At 36.7% G+C, this 23,586-nt stretch overlaps 1 protein-coding gene across 2 annotated transcripts in view; it reads left to right on the forward strand.

Moving 5' to 3' along the window:
- Positions 1-18,116, forward strand: part of LOC149794738 (UV-stimulated scaffold protein A-like) — a 72,234-nt gene extending 54,118 nt beyond the window's left edge. For both annotated transcript variants that reach the window (XM_089964355.1, XM_089964356.1), the window contains exon 14: positions 14,618-18,116. In XM_089964355.1, coding sequence (XP_089820481.1) covers positions 14,618-14,717 — 100 coding nt within the window. In that variant the 3' untranslated portion in view covers positions 14,718-18,116. The remainder of the gene's footprint in view (positions 1-14,617) is intronic.
- Positions 18,117-23,586: the final 5,470 nt, after the last annotated feature.

The raw sequence follows: 23,586 nt of genomic DNA on the forward strand, positions 1-23,586 counted from the left end.
TGTCCACCAAACTGGGTACTATTTATTGTCATGTATAATTAAAACAGATACACCAAGCTGGGTGCTATTTATTGTCATGTGTAATTAAAACAAAGACACCAAACTGGATACTATTTATTGTCATGTATAATTAAAACAAAGACACCAAACTGGGTACTATTTATTGCCATGTATAATTAAAACAAAGACACCAAACTGGGTATTACTTATTGTCATGTATAATTAAAACAAAGACACCAAACTGGGTACTATTTATTGCCATGTATAATTAAAACAAAGACACCAAGCTGGGTACTACTTATTGTCATGTATAATTAAAACAAAGACACCAAGAAGAAAATAATAGCCCACATATAATATAACATGCTAAAAACTTTTTATTACATAGATACAGCATTTAATAAAGGTTCATATTTTGAAACTACAAGTCATAATTTCAGTGTATTGAATTTCGTGTCTGCAATGTCCTAAGCTGAATCCATTGGTTCACATGGGCATCTTTTATTGTGGCACTCAAATAGTTCTCTGAACATCCCGACTGAAGCACATAAAACTGCCTTACGTCATTAAAACTTGCACAGATATTGGCTACAAGCACTTGCACATTGTTTGTGTCCATGGAGTTCCAAAGTTGTTATATGTGGAACCAAATGTGACTACAATCAGAGGAGCACCAGTTTTGCTCAGGAAGCAGAAGTTTCGTCTGAGTCAAAGGTAACATAGTTAAGTTAGACCATTGGTTGTATTAATTTTAATGTTAGAACTTGTGTTTCTGAAGAAGGGATGTTCTTTCACTGTAGATTTATATAGGCTTGGTTGAATCTGTAAAAATGGTGGTTAACATGGCAGCCGCATGTCAGGACAAACAAAAATATTACTGTTTGTGCATTATGAGAGCTGCATTTAACGTAAGATTTAGTAATGGCTTTTGTACTTGTACTTAATGCAGTAAAATTTGTCCATGTGCAGCAAGTACTATGCTGCTTTGACTATCTCTAAGACACAAAAATTCATTATGTCTGTGTTATCTCATGTTGTATGCAGAACTGTTTGACATAATACATTTTATTCTTCTCTCCACCGATTTATTTATTTTGCTTCTGTTTACATTTGTTATGAAGTTATGGATTTTCCAACATCGCACGCAATGTTTTTAAAAAAAATATTTTGTAATATTTATAGATCTTTTGCCGTCTTAGTTGGGATTTTGTGTCCAAGTTATATGCATTACAAATGTAGTTTTTAAATGAAACATTGGTTAATTAACATATTTTTAAAAAAATCACATGTGTATACCTGACCACTGAATACTGGCAAATAGCTTTGATCAGATTAAATAGTAAAATGTTTTCAGAATTTTAATTAGGAAAACGTTAATCTTGTGTATGTTCCACAAATTACCGTGTCCAATTATATATGTTCGTTATAGGTCATATTATTCCTTTATGTCAAGTTTCACAGAAAGCTTCATTTAAAAATGCTTTGAAATGAGATGTTTTGTATTATATGCTTGTTTGTGTCTATATCCACTTGTAATTTGTGCAAAAAGAGGAAACCAAGTAATATGTGCAACTTTTTCGATGTCTTGTTTTTCTCATCATGTTCAAGTCAGAATATGAATCTCTGAGGTCAGTTTTATAAATATTCATTAAATTTAAGCTCAAAGGTATGCAAACCAGTGACTAAAAATGTTTACATATATTCAGTTTTTGGCATATATGTAACACTTTCAGGACATATGATCTTGGCCAAGCACCTTAATATATGTATAATTCCACAATGACTAGCAACATACAGGTGAGTTTTCTCTGCTCATACATTTAGTGTCTGGATGCCACACTTAATTGCTTTTACCTGTATGGGTCATCCTTGATCTCTCACAGGTAGTTTGGTGAATTGTTGTGGTCAAATTTGTCTGCTTAGTCCAGGCCATGCTATAAGGCATAGCTCTGTACTGACTTTGTGTCCATGTCAAGCTATAAGGCACAGCACTGCACTGACTTTGTGTCCATGTCAAGCTATAAGGCACAGCACTGCACTGACTTTGTGTCCATGTCAAGCTATAAGGCATAGCACTGTACTGACTTTGTGTCCATGTCAAGCTATAAGGCATAGCACTGTACTGACTTTGTGTCCATGTCAAGCTATAAGGCGTAGCTCTATACTGATTTTGTGTCCATGTCAAGCTATAAGGCATAGCTCTGTACTGACTTTGTGTCCAGGTCAAGCTATAAGGCATAGCACTGTACTGACTTTGTGTCCGGGTCATGCTATAAGGCATAGCTCTATACTGACTTTGTCCAGGAAGGAAGTATCCACCTTAAAATTTCTTACCCAGTCTGGCAGAATCGCAGACATTTTGAACAGTTTACATCAGCTTCACCCATTTTGTTTTCTCACGAAACACCTTCCATCTCACTTTTTGTTGGCAGTTCTACTTTTGCCATATGCTGGTTTTTCATTCAAAAACCCCAGCAGTTGACTGGGACATGACAAAGCCAGGCTCTGTTCATATGGATTGAACACCTTTCAGTGGCACTCAACAACTGATCTGCATTGTGATAGCTGTGGACTCTATGTTGGACTTAGTATCAATGGCTTTCTTCCAACAGGTGGAACAGAGCTCATCTCTTACTCTGGATTCCATGATAAATGTATATGTATGGGAGTTGGTCTCCAAAAGGCCCCAGGTCTTGAACAGAGCTCATTGCTTACTCTGGATTTCATGATATATGAATGGGAGTTGGTCTCCAAAAGGGCCTAGGTCTTGAACAGAGCTCATTGCTTACTCTGGATTCCATGATATATGAATGGGAGATGGTCTCCAAAAGGTCCCAGGTCTTGAACAGAGCTCATCTCTTACTCTGGATTCCATGATATATGAATGGGAGTTGGTCTCCAAAAGGGCCCAGTCTTGAACAGAGCTCAGCAACACAATTTAGCCAGTGCCATCACAGCAGCTGCAAATTTACAATTGGCTGAATGAGATGCACTGCTCTCCACCTCCCCCTTCATTAAGGATCAAGATAAGGCCATGTACTATCACAACTATTATCCTGTAATCTACTATTATTGGCCAGATCGACAAAGTACACAAACAAGCCATAAAAGAGATGAATTTTCCTGCCCTTCAAGCACAACACTTATACTTGGACATTTTGTGAAACCAACAAAAGAAACCAAGCGACATGACTCGAACGTAAACCACTGACAAGTTGACCTATAATTATAGTTCCTCTAGGCGAAAACCATGGTTGTCGTGAACAAAAGAGAAGTAGTGATCTTTCTCTACACGGCCTCCTCCACCACTCAAAAAATTATATCTCTGCCTTGCCCTTCCCACAGATTTGGGTATTAGGAAGGCTTCAGTTCTTTGCTGCCAACTGGGACAAGATTTGCCATGACAATTATTGGTCTCGATGTCACTTTCAGAGCACTTCCTGGTGTATATTGAATGTCATTCAAGAGGGAGACTTTGCAATTAGTGTGGACTGAAAGACACATATCTTCCTGTCCCTATTCATAAGGCTTCCAGAATATTTTTGCATTTTGCCTACACCAACATTGTTTATGAATTCTGAATGCTTCCATTTGGACTTACCAGCATTCCCTGGGACTTCACTCATCTGATGAAATGTGTTATGGCTTATGTCTTGACCATCTCCAAGGCAGTTGCATCAAGTTATCTGGACAATATCTGCAAAAACATCAGGTGCGGTATATATTGGAACAATATATGATAACCCTTGTCACACTGCTTAGTCTGTGTTTTCTTGTCAACAGGGACAAATCCAAACTAGTACCATCTGAGCAATTTGTTCATTTAGGTATGGAACTCAATGCACAGGAAAACAGAGTATGTCTCCCTCAGGAATGAGCATTGAAATCAGGATCATGGTGGCTTCATGGTGGCTTCATTACTCTCAAGGGAATCTCTCTCCACACATGAATCTCTTTGCCTTCTAGGCGTGCTCAACATGGTAGCAGACCCTGTCATCCACAGGTCACCTTTATATGCATGGTTAGAAATGATTCTTTTATCCAAATGGAGGCCAAAAGTTTGCCCACGGGACCAACTGCTGCCCATTTGCACAGATATAAGGTACCATCTGCAGACTTGGAGCAAACAAAGTTAACTCAAAGCAGGTATACCTCTGCAAGTACAACTGCCAGGGATCACAGTCTGTACAAAAGGCTGGAGAGAACACCTAATACTGCCTTTTTGGGAGGCCAGTGGTGTGTGGTCTCCCCAGGACCAGCATTTACATATCAGTATCCTTGAGATAAAGGCCATTTTGAAAGCCTTTCACTGGTGGCAGGAATTTTTAACTGGAAAGGGAGTCCTCATCACATTCAACAGCTCTACAGTAGTGCTTTATCTCAAATGACCAGGAGGAACCAAGTCCCCAGAACTCCGCTTACTGAAATGGGTCTTTCTAACGTGGTGTCAACAACAAAAATCCACATCCAACATGTACCTGGATGTCTAAAAGTAATAGCAGGTTCTTTGTCCCAGAACAGTCAGTTATATAGAGCGAATGGTTTCTCCATCCCTTGGTTTATTCAGATATGCATCTGATGGACTGACTATTGGAGGACCTGTTTGTGACAAGGTGGAATATCAAGCTCCCAACCTTTGTATCACCAGTCACAGATCCATTATCCTGGGCAGTAGATGCTATCCATAGATTAGAATAGCTAAGATGCATGTTACTATCTTCCAAAACCTATGATCACAAAGGTGATTCAAAGCAAGCAAATCGTAGTGTCACCTCGTCCTCATTGCACCAATCAGTTGGGAAAAGTCATGGACCAGTAACCTCAATATAAAATCTCAAATTCCATGTAAATAGAGAAATTCCCACAAACAACCATGATGGCAGCTGTTTGACCTCAAAACCAGACGTACTGAACTGACACATCTGCATCATATTAAACAGGCCCTAAAAAATAAACAGTTCCCTCAACCAGTCATGAAGAGAATCGCTGAAGCCCTCCAATCTAAGCATAAGACTGCAAATGGAAAATTTGTATACAGTGGTGCACACAAGAAGGCATTCAACCACTACAGACATATATACCTGAAATAGCTAACTTCCTCCTCTGGCTCCTTGAAGAGAAAAAGTTAGCATCAGACACAGTCAAAGCTTACTGCTCCATGATCACTGACACCTTTTGTCATCATGATAGAGATGGTATTGGACAAACCAAAGACTTATCCTACCTCCTCTTGAACTTTGTTTATACATGGTGAAAAACATTGGCTCTGTGCTCAGGTGGAACCTATCATTGATACTAACCTAGCTAAAGAAAATGCCTTTGGAACTTTTTTTCAAGGGTATCTTTGGCTTGCCTTTCATACAAGACCTGCATTCTTTTCACATTAACAGCAGCAGGCAGAATCAGTGAAATACGTGCAATATTAGGGGACCTGAGTTAGGTGCGCTTCCGACAGGACAGTGTCACTTATGATGGTTCCCTCGTTTTTCACTGAGAACAAGCTTCCATCCATGAGTAACCAGTCCTTTGTATGGACATCAGTGTCTATTCTGGACACTTCCTTTCAAGGCCACCTACAGGATCCAGTACGAGCCTTCAAGTGGTATCTTAAAATGACTGAGCCATTGCGTCGAACAAGATGACACCTATTTTTACCTCTCAAACAGGGATATGATGATATAACCACACAGACCCATTCATCCTGGATTAAGTGGACAGGGATATGATGATATAACCACACAGACCCATTCATCCTGGATTAAGTGGGTTATTCACTTTGCATATCACAAAATAACTCTTACTAAAAAAACAAAATAGTTATGCATTTTGGCTCACAAGGTTAGAGCAGTTGCCAGAAGCATTGCATATGACCAGAAGACATTATAGTGATGTAGGATTGGGATGTAATGTAATTGCAGTAATATTTAAATCAAGGAATATCTGTGTGTTTAGTTCATCATCCATGAAATATCTTTGACCAAAAGGCTACATCATGTTTCTTATCACAAATCTTTTACATTATTTTTCTGTTTCAATACAATGCAAGAACTATTTTCTGATGTGAAAATTTGCTCAGCCAGCAGCCAGATTCAACATGGTAGATTGTGGTTCCTTTGTCCCATAGATATTCAAGAGAACAGGTTTACTCATCATTGGTGGTGTATTCATTCCAAATTTCAAGGAGTAAAGGAGTAATAATATCTTCTATGTCTCTAATACTCAGATTCAATAATTAATAGGTTTTTTTTAAATTTTATTATAAACAATTTAACACCAGGAACTATATCTTTGACTATAGGTAGAGCTCAACTTTCAAGGGATTTGGAGTAATAATTGGTGTAGAATAACCTAGTATATATTGCCATAATTAATACAGTGGATTTATGAAAATAATGAGTTAGTGTAAGTGAAATTATATGTGCAGATTATCAGTTATTCAAGAGAATTTTGGAAATCTGTTAAAAACAAAGGATTTTAGGTAATCCAAAATGGCTATCCAGGCTGAACTGAAATGGCCATATCTAAACCTCAGATGATATATTTACTGCACTGGCACAAAATAGAAGAAATGCATCGGTGTTAACATCAGGATATGACCATCTGGATTCAGAATGGAAGATCTCTGTTCTTTTGTTTGATTACATTCAGCCCAACTCTGAAATATGATAACAAATCCTAAAAAAATAACACTTTGTTTTTAAATTTTTGTCATGGAAGACTCTATAAATCTATTGTATTTGATTCAAGATACCTCACCAGAAGACAGCAGCTTCTCAGGATTCCCAAAAAGTGAAATTTACACTACTCCCATAAAACAATTGTCAAATATTGATACAGTTTAAAAAGTACAACACAAATTCTATGACTGTTTGTTATATAAAGCTTATATGAGAATGGCAGAACAAGCTGACTTAAAGATATGGTCTTGAAAACAGAAATTGTAAGTACTCTCTAAATTCTGAATTCTCCAGAAAATCTGTAGTCCTTGAAAGTTACAGTAACTCTTTATAGTTTCTCCATGCTGCAGAAATTTATTCTGAAACAAGTTATCATGGAAACAATCAGAATATTTTGCATGCCAGTAGCACCCCAAAGCAGTCTTTGTATGCCTCTAGTGGGTGTACTGTTCATTTAATGGGGTGGGTGGGGGGTCATGAACAGCTCTCCCCATTTGGAATTCAGACACAGACATAAGTGCTGTTACACTAATTGACTCTGGTGAAATTCACCTAAGGTCTTCCTCCCTTGGGAACCAGAAACTGAAAACCACATTGGTGAGGAAATTTCAGCTGAGCTAGCGGGAGAAAGCAGTGATAAAGAAGTGCTCCCTAAGTCTTTGACAAAGGTTTATACTCAGTCATATAAAGTTTCTGGACTGCAGGGTGAAAAAGACATGACAGACCTAATGAGGGAAAACAAATTGCTACAACAAGAACTTGCAAAAATAATGGCAAAAGTCAATAAAATGTCAAAGGAATGTGAATCTTTAAAAACCAAACAGGAGTTAGTAAGGAATAAGCACAGAAAACTTGAAGAACAGCTATCATATTTCAAGACTAAATTTATGAGTCTTGAAAAAACAAATAAAACCATCATAGGTGACCTAAGTAAGACATTAAGCCGTTGCCTTATTCTGGAAGAGGACAACACAGAAATGAAAGAGAAAGTAAAACAAAGAAAGACAAAGATTCACTCCTGTCAGAAATTATGCAGCTTAAATATGGCTATGCTGCCTCAAACAGCATGCATCCTGACATTTTAGCAGCAATGCTGGAAGACATTATAAATATGACAACAGAAATTGTCAGTACTCCCAAAGAAGAGTCACAAAAACACATCAGTGAAATAAGTCAGCTTAAGAAAATAAAAGGAAATGCCCAGAAGGAAAATAATAATTACAAACCCACCCAGAATAGAGGGAAAAACTCTACAGTCTCTCAAGCTACAGTGAAAAACTCTCTACCACACAATGTCATGATACCAATAATGGGTTTTCATATCTCCGACATAACAGCTTTAGATTTCGTAATACAGTAGATTCTACCAAAGACAGAGAAGAAATCATCAAAGACCATGATAATTCCAGAAAAAACGTTCTCATAATTGGAAACTCCATTATTAAGTAGGTAAATAAAAGAGGTCTGAAACTTTGGATTCAACTTAAGTGTTTACCTGGGGCAGAAACTGGTCAAATATTTGATGCCATGAGAAAAATAAACCTTCTCAATATGACACCATTATAATCAGTGTTGATGGCAATGATGTAAGTAACAATGTTCATACTGACCAGATTGAAACCAATTTTTATAACATCCTAAACAACATGTACATATGTACCTAGAAAATCCTAACTGCATGGCCTTTTTTATGCAGTGCATGCCCAAGAATTGACACAGACATTCATGAGTTGAATTCTCTAATTAAACATCTGTCAGAAGTGGAATCACAAAATGATAGACATTAAATATGGATTCATGACCAAGTCTGGATTAGTTATGGAACGCTTTATGGCAAAAGACAAAAATGCATCTAAATAAGAACGGTCTATCCCACTTTCTCAATGCAGTAAATGAGATTTTCTCTATGCTAAAGGGGAATTATGATGTCTCTAAAAGGCATAGAAATATAGATCACAAACAAAATTGGGACCATGCAAACTGTTCTAACCATCATCAGAAATCAAGGATATATTTCTGCTGTTTTGAACAAGGGCATAATGTGCAATCATTCAGACAGACAAGCAAAGTACAGTGTCATGACTGTCTACAATATGCAATCATGCAGACACACAAGCAAAATACAGTGTCATGACTGTCTACAATATGGGCATAAGGCAAAATACTGTGAAATGTTCCACTTAAATATGGAGTATTAGGAAAATGCAATAAAGATGGGACCAAAAGTTTAACAACCAAATGCATTTTTCCAGAAACTTCAAAACATCCTATAAGATCTACAAAGTGTAATTCTCTCTGTGATGACAGAAAACAAACTGCAGATACCCCACTGAGTGATGATGTCCATTGAATTACCTCTGGTGCAATCCCATTAAGTGCCTACAGATACCCCACTGAGTGATGATGTCCACTGAATTACCTCTGGTGCAATCCCATTAAGTGCCTACAGATACCCCACTGAGTGATGATGTCCATTGAATTACGTCTGGTGCAATCCCATTAAGTGCCTACAGATACCCCACTGAGTGATGATGTCCATTGAATTACCTCTGGTGCAATCCCATTAAGTGCCTACAGATACCCCACTGAGTGATGATGTCCATTGAATTACGTCTGGTGCAATCCCATTAAGTGCCTACAGATACCCCACTGAGTGATGATGTCCATTGAATTACGTCTGGTGCAATCCCATTAAGTGCCTACAGATACCCCACTGAGTGATGATGTCCATTGAATTACGTCTGGTGCAATCCCATTAAGTGCCTACAGATACCCCACTGAGTGATGATGTCCATTGAATTACCTCTGGTACAATCCCATTAAGTGCCTACAGATACCCCACTGAGTGATGATGTCCATGGAATTACCTCTGGTACAATCCCATTAAGTGCCTACAGATACCCCACTGAGTGATGATGTCCATGGAATTACCTCTGGTGCAATCCCATTAAGTGCATACAGATACCCCACTGTGTGATGATGTCCATGGAATTACCTCAGGTACAATCCCATTAAGTGCCTCCATCAATGAAAGTGACCATATGTGTTGACTGCTACTGTCATAACTGTTCTATGTGTTCATGTTTCAAGAGTCATTGATAGTTGATAGTCATGATTTAGGACAATGTATAAAAGAAAATTTAGAGGAATATCATGGTTCATGATACTGATAGAGAAAATATTGATTCAGATACTCCATATCATTCATCTCAAAACCATCAAAACTTAGACTTCTTTCAAAATCAGAGGCTCAAGCAAAAGGGTCTCAAAATTTGCCATCTGAACATCCATTATCTTTTTTCAAAACAAAAGAAAGTTAAATTAATTCTTTCAGGATATAATTCAATAACTGATTTTATTGATTAAAGTGAAACCTTGTTACATGAACTTTTTCATGATGATGAACTTAAAATTCCTAACTAGTTTTCAAGAAAAGACCAACTTTTCCAAAGGGGTAGTGGACTTCTTGTTTACATTAAGGATGGCATTTCTTTCAGACATCAGTATGATCTTGAGGAAATTGGTATGGAAATAATTTGACTAGAAATAAGACAAAATGTCCAGATACCATTTGTATTAAGCTGTGTATATAGACCACCGAACACTGACAATACTTGGTATACTGTATTTCAAAATAAGCTTGAAACTCTGTATATAGAAAACAAAAAAGTCTGTTTAGTGGATGACTTCAGTTACAGTTTGCTTTATGAAACCAATCAAAGCTGGATTAAAACCATGAATTCCCTGAATTATCAACAGCTAGATTATGTACCCACTTGGATAACAGAGGTATCATAAAAACTAATTGATCACATCTATACTAACAATGCTGACAATAATTTAGAAGCTGGAGTTCCCCAATATTCCATAAGTGATCATTATCCTATATGTTGTACATGAAAGTTAAGTCAAAAAAGTAAAACTTATCATCACAAATGTATCAAGTATTTAATAATGAGAAGATTCAATTCACAAATATTCCTTAAAGAAATTAAAGATATCCCTTGGTCAGTAATTTAATCTTTTGATGACCCATCAGATACCCTTGACTTCTGGATAGATATGTTTACTGACACCCTAGGCACTCATGCTCCTTTTAATTTCAAGAGAGTCAAGTAATAAAATCAACCAAACTGGATTGCAGGTGATATACTGAGTGCTGTTAAGACAAGGGTTAGATTTCATAAATTAAAAGATACTGACAATTACAGATTATGGAGAAACAAAGTCAAGTCAATGATTCAAAAAGCAAAGAAAACTTACTATTCCATAGAAATTTCAATAGTATTACAAAAAAGAATCCTAGAAAACTCTGGAAAACCTTCAGTGACCTGAGAGACAAATCTGTCAATAACCTGTCATTTACATGTATTAGTGATGAAATTGGTGATATTAAGCAAGAACCTCTTGAAATTGCAAATGCATTCAATGATTACTTTGTGAATGTAAATAAAAAACTTGTGAATTTCACAACTTCTAAAAGATTCTCCAGTGATGAATTAAATGAACATATTTCTTCAAAATTTAGCAGAGAAGAGTGCTTCAAAATCCCTAAAATAAGTCTTGAATTCATTTTAAATGAATTAGGCCAATTTGATGTCACAACAGCAACAGGTCTAGATAATGTAAGTGCTAAATTCTTAAAACTCTCATCTCAGTTGATTGCACCTTCACTTACTTATATCTTCAATCTAAGTATTTCCTCAGGTATTTTCCAAACAGGCTACAATTGGCAAAAGTAACTCTAATACATAAAAGGGAGATCTTTCTGATTTGAATAACTATAGGCCTTTATCAGTTTTATCATCACTTTCAAAGATATTAGAAAGACATGTTTGTAATGAATTTAGAAGCTACCTGGGATCATTTAATTTGCTACATTCATGACAATCAGGCTTCCATGAAGGACATTCATGCCAGACTACACTAAATAGAATATTGGATGATTGGTTAACAGCAATAGATCAAGGTAACCTTGTTGGCATAGTGTTTCTTGACCTTTCAAAGGCTTTTGACCTTGTAAATCACAAAATCCTGCTGGAAAAGCTCAGCGTATATCAAGCTAAGCATGAAAGCTTAACTTGGTTTCGATCCTATCTTTAAGGTAGACAATAACAAGTTTCTATTTTAAATAAACTTTCACAAAAGAAACTATCAAGTCAGGTGTTCTGCAAGGATCAGTTCTTGGACCATTACTCTTTCTGCTGTACATCAGTGATTTACATCACATTGAGCTATCCACCACCAACATGTTCACAGATGATACAACATTATATAACATTGGATCAACAGGCCATGAGATTAGCACTAAATTAAGTAAAGATTTGGTATAAAAAAATAACTGGAGTGAACACAGTGGTATGAAGATAAATGCAGCCAAATCAAAAGTCATGATCATGCATGGATGAGCAAGAGTAAAAGTTGAGAAACATTATTTCAAAGTAATGATAAAAGGAATGGATAAACAACAGTCTGAAAATGAAAAACTACTTGGCATTATGATAGACAATATCTTCTGCTGGAAAATACAAGTTGATAAGGTCATTAAAAAAGTTAACTCACTGCTTTATCTCTTAACAGAATAAAATTGTATCTCCCTCAAGAACAGAGAAAGATATTCTACAATGAATATATCATGCCACACCTAGAATGTTGTTGTTCCGTCTGAGGTAATAGTCATGTAGAAAATCAGGAAAAATTACTGAAATTTCAAGAAAGAGCAGCTACAGCTATTCTTGATGCTGATTTAGATACACCATCAACAAATCTTTTTAAAACCCTAAAGTGGCTTCCATTTCAGCAGAGAACTCAATTTCAGAAGGGTTTACTAGTTTATAAATACTTACATAGTTTGGCTCCTGATTATCTTAAATGTAATTTTTAATTGACCGCTCCGGTGGCCTAGTGGTTAGAGCATCAGCCTTGGATGCAGGAGGTTGTGGGTTTGATCCCTGGCTGAGTCATACCAAAGACTTACAAAATTGGTACTGACATTTGTCTCACTTGGCGCTCAGCATTAAGAGGTTAGTGTTAGGAATGGTCGGCCTGGTGTCAGGATAATGTGAATGGGTGAGACATCATGCTACATGTCTGTGGCATGATGCCCCAGTGCTAGACATCACTATAAACTGGCACACTGCAGACATCATAGCGATATGACTGAAAAATTGTTAAAGCTATGCTAAAAATCCAAGTCAAACACACAATTTTTAATCTGTTAAAAATGTACATATGTATGAACTAATTAATATTCATCTCAAACAACAAGTTATATTTACCTAAACCAAATTCAGAGTTTTATAAGAAGCGTTTGCTTTTTCTGGAGCCAGATTATGGAATTCCATCCTGCCTTTTATGAAGTCAACTGACTTATGCCAAGCTTTTAAAAAGCTTAGTCAGCATATACAGAAATGATCATTTGTATGATTTTGTTTAATTCAGTGCTACAACTTTTTACAAAATTGTTATCAAGAACTCGCCTATAATGTTTTACACGTTTGTTACTGCTATTTGAATGAATCCTGTCATCCTTGAAGCCTTGTACATATTTTATTGTAGCAGTAGATTGATTGTTGAGTTGTTAACAGCATTTTTGTTTAAAGAAACCTCATCTTGTAAAAATTGCACATTTTATATATATATATATATATATATATATATATATATATATATATATATATATATATACACAAATGTCATTGTGGGGCCCTGAGTGGTCTAAAGCGCTCTCCGTTACAGATCACTGCCATCTCACCTCTGTCTGCATGGGTTTGAGTCTTGGATTTGGCCAATGTGGGTATGTGAGAAAGCATGCCAGTAGCTTCTTGTGGGTCGGTGGTTCTTTCTGGGCTTTTCCCAGGTTCTTCCTCCACCATTAATACTGGCTGCCAAGTATAGCCTATCGTGTGCTGAAAAATGGTGTTAAACCCTACAACAACAACAACAACAAATGTCATTGTAGAAGGCCTATGGAAGATTGGTCAGTTGACCATATGAGCTTCTTTAAATAAAGTCATTATAAATGTTCTCTAACTGAAATTATCCTTACCGTGGGATGGAGATCTAAGTCCACATTATCCATCTGTTACCTCAGGGATCCTTCATCCCAGTGGGCTCAACTCAATCTGGTGGAACCTTAGCAGTGTCACAATAGGTCGCATTTCCAGGTCGTTCAACAAGTTCACAAGGCATGGCTTTATGACTTCTGCTGGATTTGCAGGAGAGAAAACTTTCCCATTTGAAGGTGCTACCCAGCATATGGAGTTTTATAAGGTTGGTTTACCCAGAAGCTGTCTCCCATACCTTAGGTGACTGGAGATGCCATCTCTGAGGCAAGGGAATATACTTCCCTCCACCTCTTACCAATTCTCCAAAGGTATTATAATGGGGTAGTGTATTTAAAAAAGAAACCAATTTTTTCTAGTAAAATATGTTTCTTAACAGTATACATACATCGTCCCCACAGCTACATACATATATAGAGTGTGCTTTACACTCCAGTAGTAACCAAGATAATCATGGGTTTTGCTGCTAATCCTCATATCATAAGGAGATCACTCTGCCTGACTGCCACCAAGGTAGGTAGATAATGTTTAGCTCTTTTAGCTTAAAAGTTTTATCTGGGAAGGCTCAATTTGTGAGGTAGAAGTGTTTCTCCTTAGGTGATATGGTTGAGTAAGTATTTGCAATGAAACATATTTTACTAGAAAAAAATTTAGTTTCTTTAGGTATTTGGAGTTGAGTCGGTTCAGTTTTCTGGAGAAAAAAAAAGTAAATTAAAGAAAAAAGTCCAAAAATATTTAAATCATGAGGTTATATTGGTATACAGTCTGGACAATTTTGAGGGGTTTATTGAATGAAACTTTCTATTTAATTTTATTTTAGCTATATTTAATGAGTTTATTTCCATGATTTTAATATAATTTCTCTTTGCTCTTCAGATCTTCATTAAAGCGTGTTTGTACAGCCATGGACCAAATTGCCTACAAAAGAATACGAGACAAGTTTGGGAATCAGTTTCATTATGCTTATCCTAAATAATGACTATTCATCAAAAGAAAACTGAAAGAACAAAATTGTAAATGTATGTACAATTGGAAAAGTATGGCCATCATTCAGTGACTTTGGGAACATAGAGCTTTATGTCATTTAGATTTGATGAAGATGTTGAATGAACAAATCATATGGATAGTTCATTTTTCAAACAAGAAAATTATTTTATATTTGCTCTGGTTGAAAATTGTGTTACTTTTTTAGCTTTCTCATGTAAAGATGATTTGTTTTTCATACACGATAAGTATGAATGATAGTATTGAATTATGACACATGTACATTTCCAGATGTTTAAATGAAACTGTTTAAGTGTTTTTATAGGGGGTACATAAATGCTACCAGAATGTTGGATCTTGGCTACCATATATTTATGCCAGATAGCCATGATGGGCTACCACTTGACATGTATGTTCTCATTTTCGGTGCTGGGAAAACATACATCACCTACAAAATACTTGATAGTGGGTAATAACTGTAAATGTCACATGAGATGGTATATGGACAGTCTTAAAGCTAGCAGTTCCATATCTTCTTTGTCTTTTTTTTAAATGGGCTTCCAGGTTCTTTTCCTAGTAGCTTAGCACAGGCTGCTATCAGATTTTGAAATTTGTATGACACAGCAGGTGCTCTAGCTAACCAGTTTTGGAAATCATAAAACTTTGTATTTGTTCTTAAAATTTTTTGTCAACCAGTCAGGCCCATAGGACTTAACTTTTTAGATTTTATTTTAGCCATTCACGCACTGCCTTACTTGTTGAGATATTTTCTTAACCAGTCACACATGACTTTATTTTTTGAGATTTTTTGTCAACCAGTCAATAAAGGCTTTACTTTTGAGATTGTTTGTCAACCACTCACAGGGCTGAACTTTGTGAGATTCTTTGTGTCAACCAGTCACAGCGGACTGAACGTTTTGAGGTATTGTATCAACTAGTCACAAAGGGCTTTAATTTGTGTGATTTTGTGTCGAGCAGTCACAAAGGGCTTTACTTTTTGAGATTTTAAGTTGACCAATCAAAAGGGCTTTACTTTTTTAGATTTTGTGTCAACCAGTCACAAGGGCGTTACTTTTTGAGATATTGTGTCAACCAGTCACAAAGGGCTTTAATTGGTGAGATTTTGTGTCGAGCAGTCACAAAGGGTTTTACTTTACGAGATATTGTTCCAACCAGTCACAAAGAATTTTACTTTTTTTAATTTTGTGCCATCCATTCACAAGGGCCTTAATTTTTTTAAGATTTTGTGTCAGCTTTTCACAAACAATTTTTTGTTTTTAAATTTTTTTTGTTAACCAGATACAAAGGCCTTACTTTTGATGATAAACTGAAATGCATAAAACATAAACTTTTTTAGAGACTGTGACCATCCATGCACATCAACAATTATCATAAAAATGTAAAACAGAAATATTTTTTTTTATAGAAGCACATTTAGATGTACTGAAACTGAATTCAAACACATTTACAATAAAAATGTGAAAAGAAACACAATTAGGTGCATTTAAACCAAATTCAAAAAAATGTACAATATCAGTTTGAAAGAAGGTTTATAATTAAAGCAGCTATTAAAAATATGTACATGTAGTTACATTGACGAAAATTGAAAACCTTTATTAAAAAAATTTAAAAACCTCAAAATCAAAATTTTCATTCGGTCTTGAAAAGATTCAGTGTTTTTCTGATGTTATATCTAATCAGAAACAGTGTTTCTGCTTAATCTTAGGTTTTACCAATATTTTTGAAAGCATAGATCTGTGTCTGGTAGCTGCATTTAAATGAGATTGTTCCAGAGTTAAATGTGTTTGGGAATCCTATTATAAATTTTGCTTTAAGCAAAAGGAACAAAATGAAAGTGTTTATTACATTCAAAATTAAAATACTTTTAAAGGTCTAATACTACCTTCCATGGTTGTAAAATAAAGGTACTTTGTAAATAAATAAAATATTTACTGAGAAAAGACATCATTTATTTAACATACAAAGTAAGCGCTTTTCTATCTTTTATATATATATTTAAAATATGTACAAAATGTTAACAGTTCCACTGCTGGATAACAATTAACCTTTTACTGATGAAAAAAGTATATGCTACATCCAATATTATTTAGCAAGTCTGATTGCATAGCAACTTCCAATATTATTTAGCAAGTTTGTTTTCATAGCAACATCCAATGTTATTTAGCAAGTCTGTTTGCATAGCAACATCCAATACTATTTAGCAAGTCTGTTTGCATAGCAGCATCCAATACTATTTATCAAGTCTGTTTGCATAACAACAGACAATATTATTTAGCAGGTTTGTTTGCATAGCAACATCCAATATTATTTAGCCAAGTTTGTTTTCATAGCAACATCCAATATTATTTAGCAAGTCTGTTTGCATAGCAACATCCAATACTATTTAGCAAGTCTGTTTGCATAGCAGCATCCAATACTATTTATCAAGTCTGTGTGCATAGCAATATCCAATATTATTTAGCAGGTTTGTTTGCATAGCAACATCCAATATTATTTAACCAAGTTTGTTTTCATAGCAACATCCAATATTATTTAGCAAGTCTGTTTGCATAGCAACATCCAATTTTTGCAAGTCTGTTTGCATAGCAGCATCCAATACTATTTATCAAGTCTGTGTGCATAGCAATATCCAATATTATTTAGCAGGTTTGTTTGCATAGCAACATCCAATATTATTTAACCAAGTTTGTTTTCATAGCAACATCCAATATTATTTAGCAAATCTGTTTGCATAGCAACATCCAATACTATTTAGCAAGTCTGTTTGCATAGCATCATCCAATAATTTTTATCAAGTCTGTGTGCATAGCAATATCCAATATTATTTAGCAGGTTTGTTTGCATAGCAACATCCAATATTATTTAGCAAGTTTGTTTGCATAGCAACATCCAATATTATTTAGCAAGTTTGTTTGCATAGCAACATCCAATATTATTTAGCAAGTTTGTTTGCATAGCTACATCCAGTATTATTTAGGATGCTTGTTTGCATAGTAGCATCCAGTACTATTTAGCAAGTCTGTTTTCATAGCAGCTAACAGTACTATTTAGCAAATCTATTTGCATTGTAAATGAAAGAGAATGAATTGTCAGTTCTAATCGTCAGATGTTCATGCCTAAGACATATGCCTGGTTTTCCATTATTAAGAAAATTGCTTTAGATTACTTTATATTTAAGGTTTGAAGAACTTTATTTATAAATTAGTTATTCACTATTTATATGTTAGTAATTCAGTCAATAAATCATTTTTGTAAAATGACAATTTGTGAATATATTTATTATGCAGTTTATTTGCCATAATTATTGATGTATAATTGTTAATGACCTTTCATGTTCTTAACCAAAGTCAATAAAAGATAGAGTTTTGCATATATTTTTGTTATTTTTTGTCACTGAAGCATTTTCTGAAAAAGCTTTTAAATTTTCAATTGTACAAAATTCTTTTGATGTGTCACCTTTTTTTAATTGATTGCCGTGAAACTTGCCAAGTTCTGTTGTCATTTATCTGACAAGTTCCATATCAACAAATCAGTTTTCCCCTGCATTTAGCTATCGCCTTTTTTGTTTGGTAGGTGAGTGTATATCACAGAATCGTTTGAATGCCAGTAGTCTCAGATTTTAATGGATCAGTGTGAATCTTGGTACTTATTGTGGTTATTGTCTGAAGATGTAAATAGTGATAAATCACTTGGGGCAGTTCTAGTAATGATGGTATGGTATGAAGATGTACATAGTAATAAATCACTTGGGGCAATTCCAGTAATGATGGTATGGTATGGTGGAAATATAAATATTAACAAATCATTTAGGCTATTTCAGAAACGATGGTATGGCATTTTCAGTTGGCACTACATTTAAGATATTATACCTGGTGGGTCTTTTTTTTTTCAATGTACAAAATATGCATCATGGGGTCAATAATTATAGTCAGTTTATGCCTGATGGTGATTTTTGTTATTTCAACATGAAAAACGTGATGAAAATAAACCAACATGTGTGACCACAATTTATTTTCTTTCATTTAATACACATGTTGAGAGGTCTGTTTCATTCTGTGTCATGGCCAGTTATCAGAGTGACTTTGCTTTCTGATGCATACATGCAGACGACTTCTCATAACCAAAATAGCAGAGTGCAATAACAAAAAGAACAATTGAAATCCAACTGTCAGAATTGACTGCCTGTCTGGGCCTAAGGGATATATATGGGTTGGTACAAGGATTTTTGGTAAGATGTAAGTGATATTTAAACATAGGAAATGATCATGAAAGATGACAGACAGCACTTAAATTTCAAGATGAGGTCACATCGTTAGTTCATTAAATTTCAGAAATAGCAACCCAACATTTTCCTTTTGTTTTACATATTTATAGTTTTGAAAATGGCTCAGATTTCTATTTGTGAATGTGCAACATACCCATGCATAAATATGTTATAAGGTAGACAATCCTTGCATGATAATCTCTTGCATGATAATCTCTTGCATGACAATCTCTTGACACAATTTTGAAGGTTCTACTGTAATTGTGATTGAAGTGTTGATGGGTAAATTACAACCAAAAAAAGTCACAGTGTCTGGCATTTAATAGTCACAACAGCTAACGTGACAAGTTGAGTCCAGTTTTGCTTTAGAATGTTCTCGGTTCCATGAATTTTTGAACTTCACATGGTTATAAATCAGTCATAGTTAAATTCTGTCTGGTTTTACACCAGACTTTGGTCTTTAAAATATTTCATTCAAGGTTATTATTGCCACATAATTTGTGCCCTGTGAATGTGGATTCCAAAAGCTGAGACTGTGAGATGAAGGAACAAGAATCCAAGTATTAGTGTTCATTCTGAATAGTGTTATAATAGATATTTCTGTGTAAGGTGAGTTCAGTGCAATTCTGGTTGAAAATTCTTAATAGTGTTATAATAGATACTTCTGTTCAAGGTGAGTTCAGTGTAATTCTGGTTGTTCATTCTGAATAGTGTTATAATAGATATTTCTGTTCAAGGTGGGCTCAGTGTAATTCTGGTTGTTCATTCTGAATAGTGTAACAATATACATTTCTGTGTAAGGTGAGTTCAGTGTAATTCTGGTTGAAAATTCTTAATAGTGTTATAATAGATACTTCTGTTCAAGGTGAGTTCAGTGTAATTCTGGTTGTTCATTCTGAATAGTGTTACAATATACATTTCTGTGTAAGGTGGGCTCAGTGTAATTCTGGTTGTTCATTCTGAATAGTGTTACAATATACATTTCTGTGCAAGGTGAGTTCAGTGTAATTCTGGTTGTTCATTCTGAATAGTGTTATAATAGATATTTCTGTGCAAGGTGAGTTCAGTGTAATTCTGGTTCATTCTGAATAGTGTTATATATTTCTGTGTAAGGTGAGTTCAGTGTAATTCTGATTGTTCATTCTGAATAGTGTTTTAATAGATACTTCTTTGTAAGGTGAGTTCAGTGTAATTCTGGTTCATTCTGAATAGTGTTATATATTTCTGTGTAAGGTGAGTTCAGTGTAATTCTGATTGTTCATTCTGAATAGTGTTTTAATAGATATTTCTGTGTAAGGTGAGTTCAGTGTAAGTCTGGTTCATCTGTACACTGTTTATTTTAATTCCAGTTTTGCTTGGGGCATTTTACCGTATTTTTCCTGGTCTGAATTTAGCATAATCAGATTGCGTTTTGTTGAAATGTGATAATGTTATTGGATAGACAGTTAATGAAATAATTTTAAATGTTTTAAAGCAGTAAATTCATTTATGTTTTTATATGAATGTGTTCATTCATTGATTGAAAATAAAAGATGGCTTAATATGCATCAGTATATTGTTTTTCTTTTGTTTAAATAGATTTCATCAAGCAAGCTTTTGTTTATCTACTGATAAAACTTTTATGCATCCCTGTTAAAAATTCATGCATTACTACACGAAAACCCAAGGCAAATAATGGGACAATATAAGTCACTGTGAATCTGAAATAAGGATACAAAATCAAGGATTTGTTAATTCTGTCACCCTTATGACATGTATAAAATTTCCTCGTTCATAGTGTCTGCCTCGGATGCAGAAGGTCGCGAGTTCAAACCCTGGCCAAGTCACACCAAAGACTTATAAAAATGGTACTAACAGCTGCCTTGCTTGCCACTCAGCAATAAGAGGTTAGTGTTAGGACTAGTCGACCTGGTGTCAGGATAATGTGACTGGGTGGGACATGATGCTACATATCTGCAGCATGATGTCCCAGTGCTAGACGTTGCTGTAAACTGCCACACTGAAGACACCGTAGCGATGTGACTGAATTTTTTTTTAAAACTATGTTGAAAATCCAAATCACACACACACACACATACACTCCTCCGTCATATGTTTGCTTTATGCAGTCACTCAGAATATAAAATTCTGTTCAGAACACATCAGATATGAATTCCTGTTTATATATATCTGATATATACAGACTGTGAGTGTATCAAATTTCAGATTTGGTGGATCGTATATAAATATATATTTCATCCATGGGGGCAGGTGGGTGATTATTGTTATATTTTGTTCCAAGTGGGTGATATTAAAAGTACCTTTCAACCCCCACCCCCACCTCCATCGCCGATTATTTTTGGAAGTGTCCTTATGATCCTTGGCTTCCAGGTATTGCCCATCTTGGCTTAGAGGTAATGCCCATCTTGGCTTCCAGGTATTGCCCATCTTGGCTTCCAGGTATTGCCCATCTTGGCTTCCAAGAATTGCCCATCTTGGCTTAGAGGTATTGCCCATCTTGGCTTCCGGGTATTGCCCATCTTGGCTTCCAAGAATTGCCCATCTTGGCTTAGAGGTAATGCCCATCTTGGCTTCCAGGTATTGCCCATCTTGGCTTCCAGGTATTGCCCATCTTGGCTTCCAAGAATTGCCCATCTTGGCTTAGAGGTAATGCCCATCTTGGCTTCCAGGTATTGCCCATCTTGGCTTCCAGGTATTGCCCATCTTGGCTTCCAGGTATTGCCCATCTTGGCTTCCAAGAATTGCCCATCTTGGCTTAGAGGTATTGCCCATCTTGGCTTCCGGGTATTGCCCATCTTGGCTTCCAAGAATTGCCCATCTTGGCTTAGAGGTAATGCCCATCTTGGCTTCCAGGTATTGCCCATCTTGGCTTCCAGGTATTGCCCATCTTGGCTTCCAAGAATTGCCCATCTTGGCTTAGAGGTAATGCCCATCTTGGCTTCCAGGTATTGCCCATCTTGGCTTCCAGGTATTGCCCATCTTGGCTTAGAGGTATTGCCCATCTTGGCTTCCAAGAATTGCCCATCTTGGCTTAGAGGTATTGCCCATCTTGGCTTCCGGGTATTGCCCATCTTGGCTTCCAGGTATTGCCCACCTTAGCTTCCAGATGTTGCCCATCTTGGCGTCCAGGTATTGCCCATCTTGGCTTCCAGGAATTGCCCATCTTGGCTTAGAGGTATTGCCCATCTTGGCTTCCAGGTATTGCTCAACTTGGCTTCCAGGTATTGCCCATCTTGGCTTCCAGGTATTGCCCATCTTGGCTTCCAAGAATTGCCCATCTTGGCTTAGAGGTAATGCCCATCTTGGCTTCCAGGTATTGCCCATCTTGGCTTCCAGGTATTGCCCATCTTGGCTTCCAGGTATTGCCCATCTTGGCTTCCAAGAATTGCCCATCTTGGCTTAGAGGTATTGCCCATCTTGGCTTCCGGGTATTGCCCATCTTGGCTTCCAAGAATTGCCCATCTTGGCTTAGAGGTAATGCCCATCTTGGCTTCCAGGTATTGCCCATCTTGGCTTCCAGGTATTGCCCATCTTGGCTTCCAAGAATTGCCCATCTTGGCTTAGAGGTAATGCCCATCTTGGCTTCCAGGTATTGCCCATCTTGGCTTCCAGGTATTGCCCATCTTGGCTTCCAGGTATTGCCCATCTTGGCTTCCAAGAATTGCCCATCTTGGCTTAGAGGTATTGCCCATCTTGGCTTCCGGGTATTGCCCATCTTGGCTTCCAGGTATTGCCCACCTTAGCTTCCAGATGTTGCCCATCTTGGCGTCCAGGTATTGCCCATCTTGGCTTCCAGGAATTGCCCATCTTGGCTTAGAGGTATTGCCCATCTTGGCTTCCAGGTATTGCTCAACTTGGCTTCCAGGTATTGCCCATCTTGGCTTCCAGGTATTGCCCATCTTGGCTTCCAGGTATTGCCCATCTTGGCTTCCAAGAATTGCCCATCTTGGCTTAGAGGTAATGCCCATCTTGGCTTCCAGGTATTGCCCATCTTGGCTTCCAGGTATTGCCCATCTTGGCTTCCAGGTATTGCCCATCTTGGCTTCCAAGAATTGCCCATCTTGGCTTAGAGGTATTGCCCATCTTGGCTTCCGGGTATTGCCCATCTTGGCTTCCAAGAATTGCCCATCTTGGCTTAGAGGTAATGCCCATCTTGGCTTCCAGGTATTGCCCATCTTGGCTTCCAGGTATTGCCCATCTTGGCTTCCAAGAATTGCCCATCTTGGCTTAGAGGTAATGCCCATCTTGGCTTCCAGGTATTGCCCATCTTGGCTTCCAGGTATTGCCCATCTTGGCTTCCAGGTATTGCCCATCTTGGCTTCCAAGAATTGCCCATCTTGGCTTAGAGGTATTGCCCATCTTGGCTTCCGGGTATTGCCCATCTTGGCTTCCAGGTATTGCCCACCTTAGCTTCCAGATGTTGCCCATCTTGGCTTAGAGGTATTGCCCATCTTGGCTTCCAGGAATTGCCCATCTTGGCTTAGAGGTATTGCCCATCTTGGCTTCCAGGTATTGCTCAACTTGGCTTCCAGGTATTGCCCATCTTGGCTTCCAGGTATTGCCCATCTTGGCTTCC

This window comes from Sinohyriopsis cumingii, chromosome 7, assembly GCF_028554795.1.
Source record: "Sinohyriopsis cumingii isolate HCF-2022 chromosome 7, ASM2855479v2, whole genome shotgun sequence".
Taxonomy (NCBI): domain Eukaryota; kingdom Metazoa; phylum Mollusca; class Bivalvia; order Unionida; family Unionidae; genus Sinohyriopsis; species Sinohyriopsis cumingii.